Here is a 25,125-nt window from a genome sequence, read left to right as displayed (position 1 = left end):
ACTCACAACAGTTTTATTCATTTAGGGCCTAGAATTTCTTTAGAGTTTAGAGTAATCCGCAGTACCAAACATCAAAAACAATCTTACAGTCATTTAAGAGAGAGAAATTTGAATATTACTGGTAAAACCCTGGGAGCTAATTACTTCAAGATCACTTGAAACCTTAACTCATTAAGTTTGAAAAATCTCCTGAAGTCTTTAAAGACGCTATTCCCATTATGTTATGTGATCCAATTGAATGTCTTAGATTTTGCTAATAAGAGAAAACCTGAAGTTTATGCAAAAGAGAGAATCCATTTATCTTTTGCTTAAGGAAAAATATTAAGCATCTCCTATGGGTACTTCAGTACTCTATGTTGTAGAGTATTACAAGAGAGGGAGGGGAAAATACAGATGCACAGCCCCTGATCTCAAAAAATAAATTCCCAGCACCAAACACCAGAATTACTAGTGTATATTGCCAAAGTGAGTTGCATTCCACACTCTTGGTTAGGCCCAGTAAGGAAGTCTTATTGATATTTTTGGTATCGCTACCGTTATTATACAGAAACAGTGGCTTGGCAAAGGATGCTCTTCAACATGCTGTAGTGTCATTCAGATAAGGGAGCCAAGTAACATTTTGGATGTCTTTTGAGAGTGTTAAGTCAGTAGTTCAGATCCAAAATTTAAGAAAAAAAAATCCTCTTTTACGTCCCCCAATGTAAGCTGAGTCATTAAAAGAAATACAGATATAAGAGATAAGACAGATTCAGGGAAGGAAATATTTCATTTTGATTGACTGTCACTCATCAGAAATTAATAACCAATCAGATGACAGACTTCCGGGGAAGATGGTGGAAGAGTAAGATGCAGAGATCACCTTCCTCCCAACAGATACACCAGAAATACATCTACACGTGGAACAACTCCTACAGAACACCTACTGAACGCTGGCAGAAGACCTCAGACGTCCCAAAAGGCAAGAAAGTCCCCCACGTACCTGGGTAGGGCAAAAGAAAAAAGAATAAACAGAGACAAAAGAATAGGGACGGGACCTGCACCAGTGGGCGGGAGCCGTGAAGGAGGAAAGGTTTCCACACACTAGAAGCCCCTTCGCGGGCAGAGACTGCGGGTGGCGGAGGGGGGGAGCTTCGGAGTAGCGGAGGAGAGCGCAGCAACAGGGGTGCGGAGGGCAAAGTGGAGAGATTCCCGCACAGAGGATCGGTGCCGACCGGCACTCACCAGCCCGAGAGGCTTGGCTGCTCGGCCGCCAGGGCGGACGTGGCTGGGAGATGAGGCTCGGGCTTCAGTTGGATCCCAGGGAGAGGACTGGGGTTGGCGGCGTGAACACAGCCTGAAGGGGGCTAGTGCGCCACAGCTAGCCGAGAGGGAGTCCGGGAAATGGTCTGGACCTGCCGAAGAGGCAAGAGACTTTTACTTCCCTCTTTGTTTCCTGGTGCGCGAGGAGAGAGGATTAAGAGCGCCGCTTAAAGGAGCTCCAGAGACGGGCGCGAGCCTTGGCTAACAGCGCGGACCCCAGAGACGGGCCTGGCACGCTAAGGCTGCTGCTGCAGCCACCAAGAAGCCTGTGTGCGAGCACAGGTCACTCTCCACACCTCCGTTCCAGGGAGCCTGTGCAGCCCGCCACAGCCAGGGTCCCGTGATCCAGAGACAACTTCTCTGGGAGAACACAAGGCGTGCCTCAGGCCTTTGCAACGTCACGCTGGCCTCTGCCACCCCAGGCTCGCCCCTCACCCTGTACCCATACCTCTCCCCAGCCTGAGTGAGCCAGAGCCCCCAAATCAGTTGCTCCTTTAACCCTGTCCTCTCTGAGCGAAGAACAGACACCCTCGGGAGACCTACACGCAGAGGTGGGTCCAAATCCAAAGACGAACCGTGGGAGCTGTGCGAACAAAGAAGAGAAAGGGAAATTTCTCCCAGCAGCCTCAGAAGCAGTGGATTAAAGCTCCATAATCAACTTGTGGTACCCTGCATCTGTGGAATAACTGAATAGACAATGAATCATGCCAAATTGAGGAGGTGGACTTTGAGAACAAGATTTATGATTTTTTCCCTTTTTCCTCTTTTTGTGAGTGTGTATGTGTATGCCTCTGTGTGAGATTTTGTCTGTACAGCTTTGCTTCCACCATTTGTCCTAGGGTTCTATCCGTCCTTTTTTTTGTTTTTAATTTTTTTCTTAATAATTATTTTTTACTTTAATAACTTTATTTTATTTTATCTTACTTTATTTCAATTTACTTTATCTTCTTTCTTTCTTTCTTTCCTTCCTTCCTTCCTTCCTTCCTTCCCTCCCTCCTTTAGACAACGAATCATCCCAAATTGAGGAGGTGGACTTCGAGAGCAAGATTTATGATTTTTTCCCCTTTTCCTCTTTTTGTGAGTGTGTATGTGTATGGTTCTGTGTGAGATTTTGTCTGTATAGCTTTGCTTCCACCATTTATCCCAGGGTTCTATCTCTCCGTTTTTTTCTTCTTATTAATTACTTTTTATTTTAATAACTTTATTATATTTTATCATACTTTATTTTATTTTACTTTATCTTCTTTCTTTCTTTCTTTCTTTCTTTCTTTCTTTCTTTCTTTCTTTCTTTCTTTCTTTCTTTCCTTCCTTCCTTCCTTCCCTCCTTTAGACAACGAATCATCCCAAATTGAGGAGGTGGACTTTGAGAGCAAGATTTATGATTTTTTCCCCTTTTCCTCTTTTTGTGAGTGTGTATGTGTATGGTTCTGTGTGAGATTTTGTTTGTATAGCTTTGCTTCCACCATTTATCCCAGGGTTCTATCTGTCCGTTTTTTTCTTCTTAATAATTATTTTTTATTTTAATAACTTTATTATATTGTATCATACTTTATTTTATTTTACTTTATCTTCTTTCTTTCTTTTTTCCTTCCTTCCCTTCTTCCTTCCCTCCTTCCTCCCTGCCTCCCTCCTTTCTTTCTTTCTTTCCTTCTTTCTTTCTTTCTTTCTTTCTTTCTTTCTTTCTTTCTTTCTTTCTACTTCTACTAATTCTTTCTTTCTACTTTTTCTCCTTTTTATTCTGAGCCATGTGAATGAAAGACTCTTGGTGCTGCAGCCAGGAGTCAGTGCTGTGCCTCTGAGGTGGGAGAGCCAACTTCAGGACACTGGTCCACAAGAGACCTCCCAGCTCCACATAATATCAAACGGCGAAAATCTCCCAGAGATCTCCATCTCAACACCAGCACCCAGCTTCACTCAACGACCAGCAAGCTACAGTGCTGGACACCCTATGCCAAACAACTAGCAAGACAGGAACACAACCCCACCCATTAGCAGAGAGGCTGCCTAAAATCATAATAAGTCCACAGACACGCCAAAACACACCACCAGACGTGGACCTGCCCACCAGAAAGACAAGATCCAGCCTCATCCACCAGAACACAGGCACTAGTCCCCTCCACCGGGAAGCCTACACAACCCACTGAACCAACCTTAGCCACTGGGGACAGATACCAAAAACAACGGGAACTACAAACCTGCAGCCAGCAAAAAGGAGACCCCAAACACAGTAAGATAAGCAAAATGAGAAGACAGAAAAACACACAGCAGGTGAAGGAGCAAGATAAAAACCCATCAGACCAATAAAGTTGTAAAAAAAAAATCAGATGACATGTATGGTACAGAACTAGGATGAAAGAAAATTCAGTCCAGATTGGGCAGTTTTATTAGGACTAGAAGTAGTGTGTTATATCATATGATTCTGTTTATTTGTAAATCTTATCCACACGTGTAAACTTAGTTTATTTTGTACACGTTTACCAATTTTAAACTGTCTATCCTATTATTCCCTTAGTACCTCAAACATAGCAACCACTATTTTTTTTATTGGAGTATAATTGCTTCACAATGGTGTGTTAGTTTCTGCTTTATAACAAAGTGAATCAGTTATATATCTGTTCCCATATCCCTTCCCTCTTGCGTCTCTCTCCCTCCCACCTCTCCAAGCGGTCACAAAGCACCGAGCTGATCTCCCTGTGCTATGCGGCTGCTTCCCACTAGCTATCTACCTTACGTTTGGTAGTGTATATATGTCCATGCCTCTCTCTTGCTTTGTCACAGCTTACCCTCCCCCCTCCCCATATCCTCAAGTCCATTCTCAAGTAGGTTTGTGTCTTTGTTCCTGTTTTACCCCTAGGTTCTTCATGACATTTTTTCTTAAATTCCATATATATGTGTTAGCATACGGTATTTGTCTTTCTCTTTCTGATGTACTTCACTCTGTATGACAGAATCTAGGTCTATCCACCTCATTACAAATAGCTCAATTTCGTTTCTTTTTATGGCTGAGGAATATTCCATTGTATATAGGTGCCACATCTTCTTTATCCATTCATCCGATGATGGACACTTAGGTTGTTTCCATCTCCGGGCTATTGTAAATAGGGCTGCAATGAACATTTTGGTACATGACTCTTTTTGAATTATGGTTTTCTCAGGGTATATGCCCAGTAGTGGGATTGCTGGGTCATATGGTAGTTCTATTTGTAGTTTTTTAAGGAACCTCTATACTGTTCTCCATAGTGGCTGTACCAATTCACATTCCCACCAGCAGTGCAAGAGTAGCAACCACTATTTTTAAAGGGTTTACAGCCTTGCCTATGGTATTATGTATACAACAGTCAATTTAACTATAATGGTCAAATGGAAAATGGGGAAGAGGGGAGAGGCTTACCACTAGATCCTTACAGCACGCAGTTGAAGGATCCTTTCTGGTCAATCCCAGGAACATATCTTCTGTTCCCACTTGCTGTTTGAACACAACTTCATATCTGAAGAAAAAGCCAGTGATATAGAGACTCAAATGAAAGAGCAATTTCCTGTCACAGAGCAGAAAACTAGAAACTTATGAGGACATGCTATTACAAAAAATAAAAGGACAAAGTAAAGTGCTTGAAGTTTTTCAGGCATGTAGCAGAAAATAAGGGAACAAAAGTCTAGAAATTCAGTCAAAAATACCTAACACTGTCAGGATTTATGTTGTGTATACTGTTTTCTAAAAATAAAGCTTCACTATTTCAGAGCTATACAAATAAAATAGATTGAGGGAACTTTTAATAAGATTCTAGTAAGAGTAAAAGCAGAAGAAAAAAGGAAGTTCCTTTCCTGGAAAACAATTGCTTAGAAGAATAGTGAGCCCATAACCCAGGGTTTTATGAATAAATGGAAACCTTCCTCTGTTCAATTTAAGCCTCAGAGTAGAGTTAGAAAATCCAGGTTTAGTACTCTTTCTGTCATTAACTGTGTTATCTTGGTCAAGTCACAAACTCATGTGCTCAGCTTCCGGATTTGTACAATTTATGGGAGGGGGTGGGTTTGAACTAAATGATCTCTATTGTGTTTTCTACCTCAAAAATTCTACAGTAGAAACATGGGTAGTGTAGTCAGCACAGGTACAACTACAGTGTTTAGAATCTAGTCCTACAGAATTCTTAGTCCAGTGAAAGGTTTTCCTGGTATTTCACCTCACACATGACAATTCACAAATCTTTCCTTGCCCCCAAGTTTGGGACCCTAGGGATAGAGTGGTTTATAGAAACCCCCAGCCATAATGAACTATATCTTTTTATTTTTTAATTTTAATTTTATTTATTTATTTATTTTGGTCACACTGCACAGCATGTGGGATCTTAGTTCCCTGACCAGGGATCGAACCCACACCCCCTGCACTGGAAGTACAGAGTCTTAACCACTGGACTGCCAGGGAAGTCCCTACCCTATGTTTTTAGATGGAATGAAGTAAGTAAACATTTACAAATATTTGAAGGAAGATTTGGTATTTGACTAGATATAATGAATGACAGGAAAGCATCAAAGATGATGCTGAGGGCTTCCCTGGTGGTGCAGTGGTTGAGAGTCCGCCTGCCTATGCAGGGGACAGGGGTTCATGTCCCGGTCCAGGAAGATCCGGACCGGATCTTCATGCTGCGGAGCGGCTGGGCCTGTGAGCCATGGCCGCTGAGCCTGCGCGTCCAGAGCCTGTGCTCCGCAACGGGAGAGGCCACAACAGTGAGAGGCCCACGTACCGCAAAAAAAAAAAAGAAAAAAAAAAGATGATGCTGAGGTTACTAGCTTGGGTGACTGGGTGAACAGTGAAGCCACTAACTGTGATTGGGAATGTAAGTGGCGGGGAAATGGTGAGTTTGGTTTAGGGTGTGTGGAGTGTGAGGTGCTTTGGGACATTCAGGCAAATATATATAGTAGGCAGTTGGAAAATTGTATCTGGAGACATTGAACTTCTGACCACTTGCAAATAGGAATGCCCAAGTATGAAAGAGGGACTTCTCTGAGTTGGAATAGGGCTAACAGTAAATAGCTATTTGAGATAGGACACTTTTTTCTTAATAGACTGTAACAGCTACCAGGTATTCACAAAGGTGAAGCCAAGTTAAAACAAAACAGAAAGATATTGATCTATATGCCCAGGACTCCCACATGGATTTGCTCTAGCTACTGCTTTCCTCTCATTCATTATATCTAATCAAATACCAAATCTTCCTTCAAATATCTCTCAAATAAAGACACTCATATTTCTCTCCAAGGCCAGTGACTTAGCTCAGGCCCTTATTATTTTTAATTTGGTAACTTGTGATTCTTCTTTTGTGATCTGCCTGTTCACCTTCTTTACCCATTTTCTTCTTTACCAATTGGGACAGTTTGGAATGTACTTGCATAAGATAGAAAATTGAGATTAAAAAATCTTATAAAGCAATTTTCTTCATATCCTGACTGGAGTTCTTGTTCATTTAAAGCTTTGAGGGATATTCTTTCTACAGAACATCAAACATCAGGATGAAAAATAAAAATTTACTCAGATTTGGAGCTAGCCACATATGGATGTTTGACATTCATTAAATTATGTGACAAATGAATGACTTAAATCTTACCTTTCATAGGGATGTGTGGGCAATGTATAAACATAGCCTGGGATTCACTCCCTTCATACTTAAGATGCAGACAGAAATGTTTTAAAATCCCCTTTGATTTCTTTTTTTATGAGGTTTACTGTTTTTTACATTGTTTATTTGAAAGCTGGATACTTTTTTTCTAGTTAATTATCTGCAGTCTCCCACTGCTTCTATTTTCAGAACTGACATAGAAGATAGACGCATCATTTTTTTTTTAAGCATTGGACACAGTTTTACAGTCAGAATTAGAAAAGTTCTCAGATCATTTTTGCCATAGAAGTTTTCAAGACATTATAAAACACACTATAATTTAATAAATATTGCCTTTGTTTTTCAAGCTATTCTAAATATTCAAACAAGATTTTATTTTAAAATACATATTTAAAGCTTAGTGTGTTTATTTATTTATTTATTATTATTTTTTTTTACATCTTTATTGGAGTATAATTGCTTTACAATGGTGTGTCAGTTTCTGCTTTATAACAAAGTGAATCACTTATACATATACATAAAGCTTAGTGTATTTAATCATTAATTTCAATTATGTATGTAAACACACCTTAATCCTTAACAGTATGAGTGATTTCACTTATTAGTACGAAAGGTTTTTTATGATAATTCTAAAATTCATATTTATAATTCCTATTGAAAAGACTAGAAAGCAAGCCTTTAATCCTGCCTGCACAATATACTAAACATAATCCTAAAATAACTAGTAAATTAGTCCAGGTAACAGCTGATAATTGGTGGGAGACCATAGCCTTTTACTGAAATTGTGGAACACTGAGTAATTAAAAGCAAGTCTTTGACACAAAAACATGGCATAATAATTTAGCTTGTATGAATGCTTGTAATTTAATGGGCTGGTTTTACCCACTGTTACTTCCACATTACACAACTAAATGATATTAAATATAAAGTAATAATGGAAATGACTACTTTTCACTTTTTGTTAGATAATAACTGAAAGAAAGGTATTATGTCTTAATATTTGTTTCTGCTCTAGAAGGAAAAAAATAATCAATTACACATGCCTTCTGGGTGTCACCATAGTTTTATATTTTATAATATAAAATTATATATTATATATATTATATTATATATATTATAATATATATTATATTATATTATATATGGTAGAAGTTACATTATGAATCTTGTCAAAAACTGGTATCAGATGACACATCTAACTTAAACCACAAAAAACATGTTCCTGGCTTCATTTGACTTACTCTGGTGTTTCTCTAATACCCCACACATCATGGTACTCTGCCCCTTCTGGAACCTCCTCTGGATTCCAGATGTGCTCACTATTTTCATCACTTGTTTGAGGGATGACTGTAAAGAAAGGGAAGACAAAATTGAAGCGTTTGCCTGTTTTACCTCTTGAAATTGCTCCTGTTCTTCTTCACACTAAGTTTGGGATCACTGAAGTGAAATATTTTCTATTTGTAATCGCTAGCTTGTTTTTTGATCAGAGAAGCTAAATTCGTAACAATTGACTTAAATTTTTTAATCAACACACAGCCAATACATTGAAGAGTTGTAATAATAATTGTAGAAAATTTGGAAAAGACATATAAGCAAAAAGAAGAAAATAAAATAATCTACAATCTAACCACCCAGAGATGATCAATGATAGCATTCTGGTGTACATCTTTCCAGTCTCTCTCTCTCTCTCTCTCTTTCTCTCTCTCTCTCTCTGTATATGTGTGTATATCTATATCTATATCTACAGAAATATATATACATATATGTGTATATACACATATAAAATATATAATATATAAATATTTAGTACATAAAGTAACATATTGTGTATAAAATATATATATATTATATACAACATATATGCAAAGAAATATTACACATTTTTTCAGAAACAAATAGGATCATACGTAAAATATTTTTACATAAAAGAACAAATCAAACATGCAATCAATCTGATTTGGATAGAAATATTTTATCTTGCCTTGTGTTTTACCATTTAAAAGCCCCTTGATACCTTTTCCATGCAAGCCTGACATAGTTCTTTAAAAATACTATCAGTGAAAGAAACTGAAAACAGTAGAGACAATGATCATTTTTAATCCATTATTTTCCTCATATAGACAAGAGCTCTAAAGAGAATCTCTCTTATTTGTCCTTTATGTCAACTGAGCACATGCCTGGGGTTTCTACATGTCATCTTTAAATGTTTGAAAGTAAATGGGGGCTCACACCAATGAGTACTTGCCAGAGCAGTTGCTGCCAGAGTCTTCATCCCCGCAGTGAGCCACAGCCACCCACAGCCACCTCAGGAGTGCCTCCAATAGTAGCAGTAATGTTTAACCATTCAGAGGACCTTCAAGATGGCGGAGGAGTAAGACGTGGAGATCACCTTTCTCCCCACAAATACGTCAGTAATACATCTAAATGTGGAACAACACCTACAGAACACCTACTGAACGCTGGCAGAAGACCTCAGACTTCCCAAAGGCAAGAAACTCCGCATGTACCTGGCCATGTGGCTGAAAGGATCTTGGTGTTCCAGCTGGGTGTCAGGCCTGAGCCTCTGAGGTGGGAGAGCCGAGTTCTGGACCACCAGAGACCTCCCGGCTCCACGTAATATCAAGCGGCGAGAGCTCTCCCAGAGATCTCCAACTCAATGCTAAGACACAGCTCCACTCAACAACCAGCAAGCTCCAGTGTTAGACAGCCCATGCCAAACAACTAGGAAGACAGGAACACAACCCCACCCATTAGCAGAGAGGCTGCCTAAAATCATAATAAGTTCACAGACACCCCAAAACACACCACCAGACGTGATCCTGCCCACCAGAAAGACAAGATCCAGGCTCATCCACCAGAACACAGGCCCCAGTCCCCTCCACAAGGAAACCTAAAAACCCACTGAATCAACCTTAGACACGGGGGGCAGACATCAAAAACAATGGGAACTACGAACCTGCAGCCTGTGGAAAGGAGACCCCAAACACGATAAGTTAAGCAAAATGAGAAGATGAGAAATATGCAGCAGAGGAAAGAATAAAATAAAAACCCACCAGACCAAACAAATGAAGAGGAAATAGGCAGTCTACCTGAAAAAGGATTCAGAGTAATGATAGTAAAGGTGATCAAAAATCTTGGAAATAGAATGGAGAAAATACAAGAAATGTTTAACAAGGACCCAGAAGGACTAAAGAGCAAACAATGATGAATAACACAGTAAATGAAATTAAAAATTCTCTAGAAGGAATCAATGGCAGAATAACTGAGGCAGAAGAATGGATAAGTGACCTGGAATATCAAATAGTGGAAATAACTACGACAGAGCAGAATAAAAAGAAGGACACTACATAATGATCAAGGGATCAATCCAAGAAGAAGATATAACAATTGTGAATATTTATGCACCCAACATAGGAGCACCTCAATACATAAGGCAAACGCTAGCAGCCAGAAAAGGGGAAATCAACAGTAACACAATAATAGTAGGGAACTTTAACACCCCACTGTCATCAATGGACAGGTCAACCAAAATGAAAATAAATAAGGAAACACAAACATTAAAAGACACATTAGACGAGATAGACTTAATTGATATTTATAGGACTTTCCATCCAAAAACAACAGAATACACTTTCTTCTCAAGTGCTCATAGAATATTCTCCAGGATATACCAAGCCTTGGTATATTTAAGAAAACTGTAATCATATCAAGTATCTTTTCCGACCACAACACTATGAGATTAGATATCCATTACAGGAAAAATCTGTAAAAAATACAAACTCATGAAGGCTAAACAATACACTATTAAATAACTAAGAGATCACTGAAGAAATCAAAAAGGAAATAAAAAATACCTAGAAACAAATGACAATGGAGACACAATGACCCAAAACCTATGGGATGCAGCAAAAGCAGTTCTAAGAGGGAAGTTTATAGCCACAAAATACTAACTTAAGAAACAAGAAACATCTCAAATAAACAACCTAACCTTACACCTAAAGCAATTAGAGAAAGAAGAAAAAAAAACCCCAAAGTTAGCAGAAGGAAAGAAATCATAAAGATCAGATCAGAAATAAATGAAAAAGAAATGAAGGAAACAATAGCAAAGATCAATAAAACTAAAAGCTGGTTCTTTGAGAAGATAAGCAAAATTGATAAACCACTATCCAGACTCATCAAGAAAAAAGGGAGAAGACTCAAATCAACACAAGTAGAAATGAAAAAGGGGAAGTAACAACTGACCCTGCAGAAATACAAAGAATCATGAGTGATTAATACAAGCAGCTCTATGCCAATAAAATGGACAACCTGGAAGAAATGGACACATTCTTGGAAAAGCAGAACCTTCCGAGACTGAACCAGTAAGAAATAGAAAATATAAACAGACCAATCACAAGCACTGGAATTGAAACTGTGATTAAAAATCTTCCAACAAACAAAAGCCCAGGATCAGATTGCTTCATGGGTGAATTCTATCAAACATTTAGAGAGAGCTAACACCTATCCTTCTCAAACTCTTCCAAAATATAGCAGAGGGAGGAACAGTCCCAAACTCATTCTACGAGGCCACAATCACACCTCATACCAACCAGACAAAGATGTCACAAAGAAAGAAAACTACAGGCCAATATCACTGATGAACATAGAGGCAAAAATCCTCAACAAAATACTAGAAAACAGAATCCAACAGCACATAAAAGGATCATAAAACATGATCAAGTGGGATTTATCCCAGGAATGCAAGGATTCTTCAATATATGGAAATCAATCAATGTGATGCAGCATATTAACAAACTGAATGATAAAAACCATATGATAATCTCAATAGATGCAGAAAAAGCTTTTGACAAAATTCAACACCCATTCATGATAAAATCTCTCCAGAAAGTAGGCATAGAGGAACTTACCTCAACATAATAAAGGCCATATATGACAAACTCATAGCCAACATCGTTCTCAATGGAGAAAAAGTGAAACCCTTTCCACTAAGATCAAGAACAAGACAAGGTTGCCCACTCTCACCACTATTATTCAACAGAGTTTTGGAAGTTTTAGCCACAGCAATCAGAGAAGAAAAAGAAATAAAAGGAATCAAATTGGAAAAGAAGAGATAAAACTGTCACTGTTTGCAGATGACATGATACTACACATAGAGAATCCTAAAGCTGCTTCCAGAAAACTACTAGAGCTAATCAATGAATCTGGTAAAGTAGCAGGATACAGAGTTAATGGACAGAAATCTCTTGCATTCCTATACACTAATGATGAAAAATCTGAAAGAGAAATTAAGGAAACACTCCCATTTACCATTGCAACCAGAAGAATAAAATACCTAGGAATAAACCTACGTAAGGACACAAAATTCCTATATGCAGAAAACTATAAGACACTGATGGAAGAAATTAAAGATGATAGAAACAGATGGAGAGATATACCATGTTCTTGGATTGGAAGAATCAACATCGTGAAAATGACTATACTACCAAAAGCAATCTACAGATTCAGTGCAATCCCTATCAAACTACCAATGGCATTTTTCACAGTACTAGAACAAAAACTTTCACAATTTGTATGGAAACACAAAAGACCCCGAATAGCCAAAGCAATCTTGAAAAAGAAAAACGGAGCTGGAGGAATGAGGCTCCCTGACTTTAGACTATACTAAAAGCTACAGTAATCAAGACAGTATGGTACTGGCACAAAAACAAAGCACAAAACCAGTATGGTACTGGCACAAAGAAATATAGATCAATGGAACAGCATAGAAAGCCCAGAGATAAACCCACGCACATATGGTCACTTTATCTTGATAAAAGAGGCAAGAATATACAGTGCAGAAAAGACAGCCTTTCAATAAGTCGTGCTGGGAAAACTGGACAGCCACATGTAAAAGAATGGAATTAGAATGCTCCCTAACACCATACACAAAAATAAACTCAAAATGGATTAAAGACCTAAATGTAAGGCCGGACACTATAAAACTTAGAGGAAAATATAGGCAGAACACTCTATGACATAAACCACAGCAAGATCCTTTTTGACCCACCTCCTAGAGAAATGGAAATAAAAACAAAAATAAACAAATGGGACCTAATGAAACTTAAAAGCTTTTGCACAGCAAAGGAAACCATAAACAAGACCAAAAGACAACCGTCAGAATGGCAGAAAATACTTGCAAATGAAGCAACTGACAAAGGACCAGTCTCTGAAATTTACAAGCAGCTCATGCAGCTCAATATCAAAAAACAAACAACCCAATCCAAAAATGGGCAGAAGACCTAAATAGACAGTTCTCCAAAGAAGATATACAGATTGCCAACGAACACATGAAAGAATGCTCAACATCTCTAATCATTAGAGAAATGCAAATCTAAACTACAATGAGGTGTCACTCACACCAGTCAGAATGGCCATCATCAAAAAATCTACAAACAATAAATGCTGGAGAGGGTGTGGAGAAAAGGGAACCGTCTTGCACTGTTGGTGGGAATGTAAATTGATACAGCCACTATGGAGAAGGGTATGGAGGTTCTTTAAAAAACTAAAAATACAACTGCCATATGACCCAGCAATCCCACTACTGGGCATATACCCTGGGAAAAAAAATAATTCAAAAAGAGCCATGTGCCACAATGTTCATTGCAGCTCTATTTACAATAGCCAGGGCATGGAAGCAACCTAAATGTCCATCGACAGATGAATGGATAAAGAAGATGTGGCACATATATACAATGGAATATTACTCAGCCATAAAAAGAAATGAAATTAGAGTTATTTGTGGTGAGGTGGATGGACCTAGAGTCTGTCATACAGAGTGAAGTAAGTCAGAAAGAGAAAAACAAATACCGTATACTAACACATATATATGGAATCTAAAAAAAAAAAAAGGGATTCTGAAGAACCTAGGGACAGGACAGGAATAAAGATGCAGACATAGAGAATGGACTTGAGGACACAGGGAGGGGGAAGGGTAAGCTGGGATGAAGTGAGAGAGTGGCATTGACATATATACACTATCAAGTATAAAATAGATAGCTAGTGGGAAGCAGCCGCATAGCCCAGGGAGATCAGCTTGGTGCTTTGTGACCACCTAGAGGGGTGGGATAGGGAGGGTGGGAGGGAGATGCTGAGGGAGGGGATATGGGGATATATGTATATGTATAGCTGATTCACTTTGTTATACAGCAGAAACTGACACAACATTGTAAAGCAATTATACTCCAATAAAGATGTTTTTTTAAAAAAAAGAGAAAGTAAATAGGCATGCTAAATCCCAGCTTGCATTTTTTCCAACTGTTGTGGCAACAAATGGAGACCCACATTAGGTGCAGAACATTATTTTGATTACCGTTAAGCATTCCCAGAGATGCACCTGATTGTCAGGTTTTCAATTCTGCGAGTTCATTTGAAATGATCTGCTTCCATCTAGCATGGGCTTTGTAAAGCATAATTACAGATTTATATATAATGTTTTACATATGACTCATTGTTCTTAGAATTTAGAGGTTATTAGATTTACATTATCAGAAATACAGGCAGCACAGTAATACATCCAAATTTGAACTAGTCTTCTGTGAAGTGAATATCTCATGAATAAGGCAAACAGACTCTTGAGTATGTAGAATAACTGAAATTTTAAAATTGTCCACTCAGACCTCATTTCAGTCATTATCTTAAACATTTTTCCAGACAAAATCTTTTACAATTACCTAAATTGATGAGAGTACTTCATTTCCTCTCCCTGTCCACCCTTTGGTAACTGTGATCACGACCAACAGAATTACAGATTTCTATATTTTTAAAGATGTGTAAAATGTTCAACTCTGTGAAAATGTATAGCCCAAAATGCTGGGAAAACACCCAAAAATATTTATTCTAGTTTACTGGACCCGTGATTTTATAAGTCACCCCATGGGCTTTAATTTATAAGCTTTTCAATATAAGATATAATTGTGTAGTTATTTGTTTCATTGTGTTCTCCAAAGGACTATTAGCTCAATGGGGGCAGGGACCCTTTCTATTTTGATCTCCACTGTAGTCTCAGAGATGATCATACTACCTGGTACATAATTAGCTCTCAACAAATATTTATTGAATGAATTAATGAATTCTGGGAAATTACCAGAATATAGCAGCATAGAATGTGAAGAAGTTAAATGTCGTGGTAACTAGACCCTAAATAATAAAAAAGTTACCTAACCACATGTGACTTTCTTTGTATTCCATCTCAGGAAATATGCCAAAAAATGTGAATAACTCAGGGCAAATTAATTTCCATTACTAGAAAAACAACTTACCTGCAACACTAGAGTAAAAACAACATCTTTATATGTAAATAGTTGTTCATCATTCCCACAATTATTTCAGTTCATCTTTGATAAGTGCTAGTGTTAGTTAGTATTACTCTCCCTATAATTTTGCTCCCAAAGAAAAGATTATACTGATTATATTGATCTATATGCTTCATTAAATAACTTACCTTTAAGTGCTTCCCTTTTTGGAGGTCCAAGTTTCCCAGAACCCATGGCTCCCATTGCAGATGAACTATTTGACTGGAGGAGAGGAAAAAATGTCCAACATTCTGTAATTACTACTTGTATAAATTACATGACCAGTGATCCTTTAAATTTGATAAGCTTTCCATCTACAGTTTAATTAAGCTTCCCAGTTTAATTATCCATTGCTGTTATATAACCAAGAGACACATATCAAGTATTATTTTGAAAGTGTTTTCATTGTCCTTTCAAAAAGTATTTGGTTTCAGACTTCCGGGGAAGATGGCGGAAGAGTAAGACGCGGAGATCAACTTCCTCTCCACAGATGAACCAGAAATACATCTACACGTGGAACAACTCCTACAGAACACCTACTGAACGCTGGCAGAAGACCTCAGACCAATCACAAGCACTGAAATTGAAACTGTGATTTAAAATCTTCCAACAAACAAAAGCCCAGGACCAGATGGCTTCTCAGGTGAATTCTATCAAACATTTAGAGAAGAGCTAACACCTATAATTCTCAAACTCTTCCAAAATATAGCAGAGGGAGGAACATTCCCAAACTCATTCTACGAGGCCACCATCACCTTGATACCAAAACCAGACAAGGATGTCACAAAGAAAGAAAACTACAGGCCAATATCACTGATGAACATAGATGCAAAAATCCTCAACAAAATACTAGCAAACAGAATCCAACAGCACATTAAAAGGATCATACACCATGATCAAGTGGGGTTTATTCCAGGAATGCAAGGATTCTTCAATATACACAAATCAATCAATGTGATACACCATATTAACAAATTGAAGGAGAAAAACCATATGACCATCTCAATAGATGCAGAGAAAGCTTTCGACAAAATTCAACACCCACTTATGATAAAAGCCCTGCAGAAAGTAGGCATAGAGGGAACTTTCCTCAACATAATAAAGGCCATATATGACAAACCCACAGCCAACATCGTCCTCAATGGTGAAAAACTGAAAGCATTTCCACTAAGATCAGGAACAAGACAAGGTTGCCCACTCTCACCACTCTTACTCAACATAGTTTTGGAAGTTTTAGCCACAGCAATCAGAGAAGAAAAGGAAATAAAAGGAATCCAAATCAGAAAAGAAGAATTAAAGCTGTCATTGTATGCAGATGATATGACACTATACATAGAGAATCCTAAAGATGCTACCAGAAAACTACTAGAGCTAATCAATGAATTTGGTAAAGTAGCAGGATACAAAATTAATGCACAGAAGTCTCCGTCATTCCTGTACACTAATGATGAAAAATCTGAAAGTGAAATCAAGAAAACACTCCCATTTACCACTGCAACAAAAAGAATAAAATATCTAGGAATAAACCTACCTAAGGAGACAAAAGACCTGTATGCAGAAAATTATAAGACACTGATGAAAGAAATTAAAGATGATACAAATAGATGGAGAGATGTACCATGTTCTTGGATTGGAAGAATAATTACTGTGAAAATGTCTCTACTACGCAAAGCAATCTACAGATTCAAGGCAATCCCTATCAAACTACCACTGGCATTTTTCACAGAACTAGAACAAAAAATTTCACAATTTGTATGGAAACACAAAAGACCCCGAATAGCCAAAGCAATCTGGAGAACGAAAAACGGAGCTGGAGGAATCAGGCTCCCTGACTTCAGACTATACTACAAAGCTACAGTAATCAAGGCAGTATGGTACTGGCACAAAAACAGAAAGATAGATAAATGGAACAGGGTAGAAAGCCCAGAGATAAACCCACACACATAAGGTCACCTTATCTTTGATAAAGGAGGCAGGAATGTACAGTGGAGAAAGGACAGCCTCTTCAATAAGTGGTGGTGGGAAAACTGGACAGCTACATGTAAAAGTATGAGATTAGATCACTCCCTAACACCATACACAAAAATAAGCTCAAAATGGATCAAAGACCTAGATATACGGCCAGACACTATCAAACTCTTAGAGGAAAACATAGGCAGAACACTCTATGACATAAAACACAGCAAGATCCTTTTGGACCCACCTCCTAGAGAAATGGAAATAAAGACAAAAATAAACACATGGGACCTAATGAAACTTCAAAGCTTTTGCACAGCAAAGGAAACCATAAACAAGACCAAAAGACAACCCTCAGAATGGGAGAAAATATTTGCAAATGAAGCAACTGACAAAGGATTACTCTCCAAAATTTACAAGCAGCTCATGCAGCTCAATAACAAAAAAACAAACAATCCAATCCAAAAATGGGCAGAAGACCTAAATAGACATTTCTCCAAAGAAGATATACAGACTGCCAACAAACAGATGAAAGAATGCTCAGCATCATTAATCATTAGAGAAATGCAAATCAAAACTACAATGAGATATCATCTCACACCAGTCAGAATGGCCATCATTAAAAAATCTAGAAACAATAAACGCTGGAGAGGGTGTGGAGAAAAGGGAACCCTCTTGCACTGCTGGTGGGAATGTGAATTGGTACAGCCACTATGGAGAACAGTATGGACGTTCCTTAAAAAACTACAAATAGAACTACCATATGACCCAGCAATCCCACTACTGGGCATATACCCTGAGAAAACCATAATTCAAAAAGAGTCACGTACCAAAATGTTCATTGCAGCTCTATTTACAAGAGCTTGGAGATGGAAACAACCTAAGTGTCCATCATTGGATGAATGGATAAAGAAGATGTGGCACCTATATACAACGGAATATTCCTCAGCCATAAAAAGAAACGAAATTGAGCTATTTGTAATGAGGTGGATAGACCTAGATTCTGTCATACAGAGTGAAGTAAGTCAGAAAGAGAAAGACAAATACCGTATGCTAACACATATATATGGAATTTAAGAAAAAAATGTCATGAAGAACCTAGGTTTTAAACAGGAATAATGACACAGACCTACCTGACAATGGACTTGAGGATATGGGGAGGGGGAAGGGTAAGCTGTGACAAAGGGAGAGAGAGAGGCATGGACATATATACACTACCAAACGTAAGGTAAATAGCTAATGGGAAGCAGCTCCATAGCACAGGGAGATCAGCTCGGAGCTTTGTGACCGCCTGGATTGGTGGGATAGGGAGGGTGGGAGGGAGGGAGACGCAAGAGGGAAGAGATATGGGAACATATGTATATGTATAACTGATTCACTTGGTTATAAAGCAGAAACTAACACACCATTGTAAAGCATTATATTCCCAAAAAAATGTATTTGGTTTAATAGATCCCAAGGTAGAATTGATCTTTGATCAGAGTAAATCCCAAGCTCCAGCCCAGTGAATCATGTATTCTTGGGGCTAGGGGAATGAGCCACATTCAACTGTTTGAAGGTTAGAACCAAGTGTTAGAATAAGAGCATCGACCCCTTTGGGTTTTGGCAGTTGTCTGGTCATAGTTAGATGGGGGACAGAAGTATGGGAAAGTTTTATAGAAATAAAAACAAACCACTAAATAGAGTCTAAGTATTTAGACATCAAACAACTCATTCAAAAGTCTTGATAGGGCTTCCCTGGTGGCGCAGTGGTTGAGAGTCTGCCTGCCGATGCAGGGGACACGGGTTCGTGCCCCGGTCCGGGAAGATCCCACATGCCACGGAGTGGGTAGGCCCGTGAGCCATGTTCGCTGAGCCTGCGCGTCCGGAGCCTGTGCTCCGCAGCGGGAGAGGCCACAACCGTGAGAGGCCCGCATACCGCCAAAAAAAAAAAAAAAGGCTTATAATAGCTTTTACTTCTTTCCACTATGGATATGAAATACTTCTTCGTCCCGTCACCTCATGACACTGAACTAGTGGATTTAAACAGCAACCCCAAATTAATAGTGTCAAATACATGCTGAAGCACTTCAGTCTTCATGCAAGTTCAGGTTTATTTTGCCATCTTCTGTATGAGCAGACATACCCCTTGTATGAGACAGGGACAGCAGACATACTGCCCCTGTCTCACCAGTAGAAGAACAATTTTCTTTTTTCAGCTAAATATAACACACATTACACCATCAGTATAGCAGCTACCACCTTATTGGTCCCTGTCAGGAGTTCTTCGCTACTTCAAGAAAATCCCAATTTTTTTTTTTTTTTTTTTTACTAATTGTTCTTGCTGATGTCAGACTCTGCAGCTCCAATTCACTCCATTGCTGCCAGTCAAAACTTCTTATCACGTGGTCCTGGCAAACTAGCACCTCCAACTCTCCTTTTCCAGGCCCCTGCCCTTATCTCCCAAGTCTTCAGACAGATACACAAGTTATAATGTCCTGTTTGGGCAAGAGGAATAGGGTCTGTCCTTGAAAGCTGGTGCAAAAGCTCATCTGTGTCTTTTTTATGCTAAATTATTCCAACAGCTATAAATTAGAAATTAATCTGTAACATCTCAAAGGTTTCTGAGACAGTAACTATTGCTTTCCAAAAGGTGCTTCAAAAGTGCTATGTCTGCTGTTAAGGTGTTACAGGCATTTTTATGTGAAAATCCCAAGACAATATTCTGTACATTTTTTTCTTTTAAATCACTAAAGTCATATAAACTTGCAGTGCTTTTCTTAAGTTATTAATCACCAGAATATTAATAATACTAATAGTCAATCAGGGTAAAGCATTTTTTGGAAACTGAGGGCCTCTTGTTCTGTTGAGTGCTTCCTTCCTCAGCAAATTAAAATCCATAGAAATAAAAACTTGAACATTCCTGACAAAAATTGGTATGCTCTCCATGGACAGTGATGATTGGATCAGTATATCAGAACAGAGGAGGAGTTTCAGTTTATTAACTTAATGAAAATAAATGATTAAAAATAAAATTTTCAAGTGAAAAGATGGATCAGGATAATAAAAACATTAAAAACCATCTGGCAATTGTTTCTTTAAGAATATCATTTCAGCCTCTACCATGAATCTACATCCAATTATCTGAGCAATTTATCATTGCAATTCATGCCACTCTGCAATATGTAAGAGAGTTAGAACATCCTTGTTACATTGTCTGTGCAGAGTGGTAAACCTTATTTCCCAAGATCTTAAGATCCCCTCGTGAGACAACAGACATGCTCTCTTCCCAATCTCCTATATTCTTAACAATTCTTGGTGGGGATAGTGTAAATAAACCAATGTGTATGCAACAGTTCTAAATGCTGTTTTCAGTGAGTGTATTTTCAAAAACACATCGCTCTTGTAATCGTTCTACAGTTCCCAAGATTAATACATGTTAAAAAATGAAAAGCCAGAAACAAGAGAAAAAAATTATTGGATTTTCTGAGTATTCACTTTCAATAAGATCCTCTCCAGCCTTCTTATTAAAAAAAAAAAAAAACACCTATAATGGAAACTAATAGCAACTTCATGTAATCTGTTAGGTGTCTACATTTTCCCCTGGTAATTACTGTAAATATCTCAGATCACTTCTGTAAATGGTGTGTGGGTAGGACGGACCCACTGCAGATTGTTTGGCTCTGGAGATCTGTTGAAAACAATGCAAGCTGATGAGTTGATGAGTTACCGTGGACCCCTGCTGAACACGCTGTGCTTGCTGGGGTTTCAACTAATGGTGCTTGTTGAGGATCATTAACATCTTGGCAAGGATGTTCTAACAATAACACCTCTTCTAAACTGAAGTAAAAAAAAAATGAAAAGCCGTTTCTCTCCTAGAAAATTTAATAGTTCATTAGAAACATTAATTTTTCTCCCACTGCTCTGATACCCCAATTCTATATCCTCTAATGATATCTGTACTGTGGTGTCTGAATGACCAATTATCTCAAAATTGCTTATAACCCAGATATACAGAAACATACATTATTATAGTAATTTTCCTCTATATATTGTACAATTTGGTAAAATGATTCTAGTGTCTCTATTCTCATAAGCACTCATCTTTCCCCTGGAAACACCTTTAGATGCAAATAAACATCTCCATACATAAATGCCAAAGGAAACAGGCTTTGTAACCAGGGGAAATTCTTATCTCCGAATCTGTTCTAGTTACAAGTTCCACTTTCCTTTATTCCAGATCGCTGTTTCTCTATATGACATACTTTTTTCTATATGACATAACTTGACCTTTTCTATACTTTTTCTATATAACATAACTTTACCTTTCCCAGGATTTATCATTCAATTTCAGCTAAGGTAGCAAAAACGAGTTTGCCTTCCCAAACTTATTGATACATTGCACTTAACTTTTTCTTCTGTGTCCTATTTGTTGTATATAGTCAATGCTGTTACGAATGGCCTGCTTTTTCTTTCCTTCTTTGGCCTCTACTAAGAATTCTCCCTGACTAAAACTTCTTGGTTCCTAATCCTGGCTCCAAGCTGACTCAGTTCCCATCCTCCACATATTTTATTTCCATTGCATGTCTTATTTGATTCTGCCCTGTTCCATGTAACTTCTTCCTGGAGGGTGGAAGCTCAATCCAGTGTCAATCTGGTTGACACTGGATTGGCTGCCTATTTAGATTATACTACTTGTTTTTCCGCACTATGGCAGAAAAGAATTTGGGGAGCAGAAAATTGATATGTATGTTCATGGGAGATGGTTTATTCATGGTAAACTGGTCATGATAACAAAGAACATTAAAATAGTTTAAAGCAAATTGATATATTCTGCTATAGTACGAGACTATTTTTTATAAATTTATTTATTTTATTTATTTATTTTTGGCTGCCTTGGGTCTTCATTGCTGTGCGAGGGCTTTCTCTAGCTGCAGGGAGCGGGGGCTACACTTCGTTGCGGTGCACGGGCTTCTCACTGCGGTGGCTTTTCTTGTTGCAGAGCACAGGCTCTAGAGCGCAGGCTCAGTAGTTGTGGCACGTGGGATTATTTGCTCTAATGGAATCTTCCCGGACCAGGGCTCAAAACCCAGTCCCGTGCATTGACAGGCAGATTCCTAACCACTGTGCCACCAGGGAAGCACCTATAGAATGAAACTTCTGCCACAAATTTTGTTTGCCTTCACATAGGCAGTCTGATAGCCAAGGTTTGCTAATATCTAAGGAGGAGGAGAATGGAGAGCAGAGGGTTACATGGAAGTATTTTGAGTATTCTGACCATACTGGCAGTGACTGTGGAATGGCCAAAGGTCAATTAATGCAACTCTCCTACCCAAAATGAAGCCCATCTTGCTGCTGCAAGCCTCCCTGAGGTTCCCTGTCCTGACCCCAAATGCTACTCAACTAATTAGATTCCACAGCTCTATCTGAGCATGTAGCCGGAAGCCAATTTTAATAGGCTGAAGCTAGTTTGTCCCCTTATTTGGCTCAAAATATTTTCTGTTCTGCTTTCATGTGTAGACAAATTTTTAAAAATTAAGGGTTTGGGGGGCCTAATTAATACTGTCTAATTAAAATTATTTGTTTTATAGAAATATTGTCTAGACTTAAAAATCCCAGCTATCACTCTTTGTAATGGTTGTCAAGCATTCTTTGGCCATAAATATAAATGACAAACATTTTGAAATGTGGCTATTGCTACCATAGTTACAGAACTATTTTCCTATTCAGTGTTCAGGTAGTTTAGAAAAAATATAATTATATTTGCTAGAAATGTACTAGAGGTTATACTCTCATGCATAATCAGTCCTGCAACCTCCTGTGAATGTTTTAGATAACAGAGCCCTGCTCCCACAGCAAGGTTGGAACAAGTTGTTCAAATACAGTTTCACAACTTAGTGTGATCAGAACTAATTCATCTGTAAGTACACAACCACCTGTCCAGGCTCAAAGTCATCCTCTTCTGGATAAAGCAGCTTAGAGAGAGCCTGCAGAGCTGAAACTGAGGAAATGGTTTCAATTTCCATATTTTTGGATTCCATATTTTCAGATTCCGTATTCTGAGGAAGAAGATAATCAGAGAGAGGTATTTTAGTGTTCTATTTTATTTAAGACATGAAGATTTTTCTAAATTGTCACATCTCCCTTCTTTCCCTGGGTCACTCCATTATCTCTTATTCCTCCTTGAAAATCCTTGTAAACTCCTTCAAATATATGTATTTTGCTGACTCACAGGCCTGGGGCAGCAAGTAAACGCAAGTATACAGCTTGCTTTATTAAAACTTTGTGCTCAATCTAACAAGCATTTCTTGAGCACCTACACAGTGGTTCTCAGATTTTAGTGTGTTTAAGAGTCACTTGGGGAGTTAGTTAAAAATGCACATCCTTAAACTCTACCCCAAGAGAAAGGGTATGTCAATGTCATGTAGAATGTACATTATTATTTGGAAACATACTTTTGTAGACTACCTTATTATCTGTCTAATATATGCTGTCTAGCTTGTATATTCCTATTTAGTGAACTAAAAAGGATGTTTGTTGGGGGAAATGTCTCAAGGGACTTTACTCATTTCACACTTTTGCCTCAGGCAGGCCGGTATCTTCTGCTTTATTTAAAATTTTAATCAACCCTTGATGACGCCTTGCATTATATTGCTGTTTGAGACCTCTAGTGGGTTGGCTCATTAACTTTAGTGAAAGTTCACACAAAATGAATTGTTTTTTTCTGATTATAATAGTGATACTATATATGTCTATTGTGGAAGTTTTAGGAAATAATACATTAAAAGTAGAAATAAGAGAATCACAACTACTTGTAATCCTACCAACCAGACATCAGTCTTTTAAATAATCTCTACCATTATATTTGGAGTAGGAATTCAGGATCTTTAAAAATCTTGGGAGTGTCAGACTTTAATGAATAACCTGAATAAAGACTGTAGAATTAGGCCTATTGTTAGTGATTTGGGCATAAATATAATAGGAATCTTTTCTACACTTCTGCTGATATTTTTTGAATATTATTTTATAAAATTAATTCACAGGAAGCTTTTCTTTAGTGCTTTTATTAAATGATCCACTAAAATTTTTGTGTTGTGCCTAGAACAGTAATACAAAGGAATTCTCAAAAGTGTGCTGGTACAATCACCTGTCAAAGTCAATCTGCATGTAAATGGCGTTTTACAAATCTTTTTTAAAAAAATAATTAATTAATTAATTACTTTTTGGCTGCGTTGGGTCTTCGTTTCTGTGCGAGGGCTTTCTCTAGTTGCGGCAAGCGGGGGCCACTCTTCATCGCGGTGTGCGGGCCTCTCCCTATCTCGGGCTCTCTTGTTGCGGAAAACAGGCTCCAGACGCGCAGGCTCAGTAGTTGTGGCTCACGGGCCCAGCTGCTCCGCGGCATGTGGGATCCCCCCCAGACCAGGGCTCGAACCCGTGTCCCCTGCATCGGCAGGCAGACTCTCAACCACTGCACCACCAGGGAAGCCCCCACAAATCTTTTGTTTTACTATTATATTTTACCATTATTTTGACATTGCTTTTTCAAAGGAAAACTGATCTGAATGCTTATCGGAGATGTCAAGGGTATGAAACAAATGTTAAATTGCCCTATAGATCTAGCACAGAGGCAAGTATATCATAGTGGTTAAGAGTAAGGGCTCTGGAGTCATGTTGCTTAGACTTGTATCTATCGTTTACTTCCTAGCTCTGTGACTCTGGACTACATCATTTAAACTAATAATGATGTCGAATAACTTAATGATAAAACTCATTACATTGAAAACTCATTAAATTCGAAAAGGTGAAATAAGAGCCGATTAAAACAATCTTCTCTCACACTATGGTCTGGTAGTCTGCTATGGAAATGAATACTTGACACATTAAATTAAACAAAGAGGCTTCTGTTTATATTTTTAAAGTCCTAGATGATTATGTGTTCATTAAAT

At 38.2% G+C, this 25,125-nt stretch overlaps 1 protein-coding gene across 1 annotated transcript in view; it reads right to left on the bottom strand.

Moving 5' to 3' along the window:
* Positions 1-25,125, bottom strand: part of DNAAF6 (dynein axonemal assembly factor 6) — a gene marked incomplete at both ends in the record, with an annotated part of 50,321 nt that overhangs the window by 19,256 nt on the left and 5,940 nt on the right. The window contains 4 exons of the mRNA XM_079728093.1: positions 4,691-4,787; positions 8,156-8,261; positions 15,394-15,466; positions 23,116-23,238. Coding sequence (XP_079584219.1) covers positions 4,691-4,787; positions 8,156-8,261; positions 15,394-15,466; positions 23,116-23,238 — 399 coding nt within the window. The remainder of the gene's footprint in view (positions 1-4,690; positions 4,788-8,155; positions 8,262-15,393; positions 15,467-23,115; positions 23,239-25,125) is intronic.

The sequence above is a fragment of the Hyperoodon ampullatus genome (genome assembly GCF_949752795.1).
Source record: "Hyperoodon ampullatus genome assembly, chromosome: X".
NCBI lineage: Eukaryota > Metazoa > Chordata > Mammalia > Artiodactyla > Ziphiidae > Hyperoodon > Hyperoodon ampullatus.
This window is presented reverse-complemented; position numbering and strand designations above follow the sequence as displayed.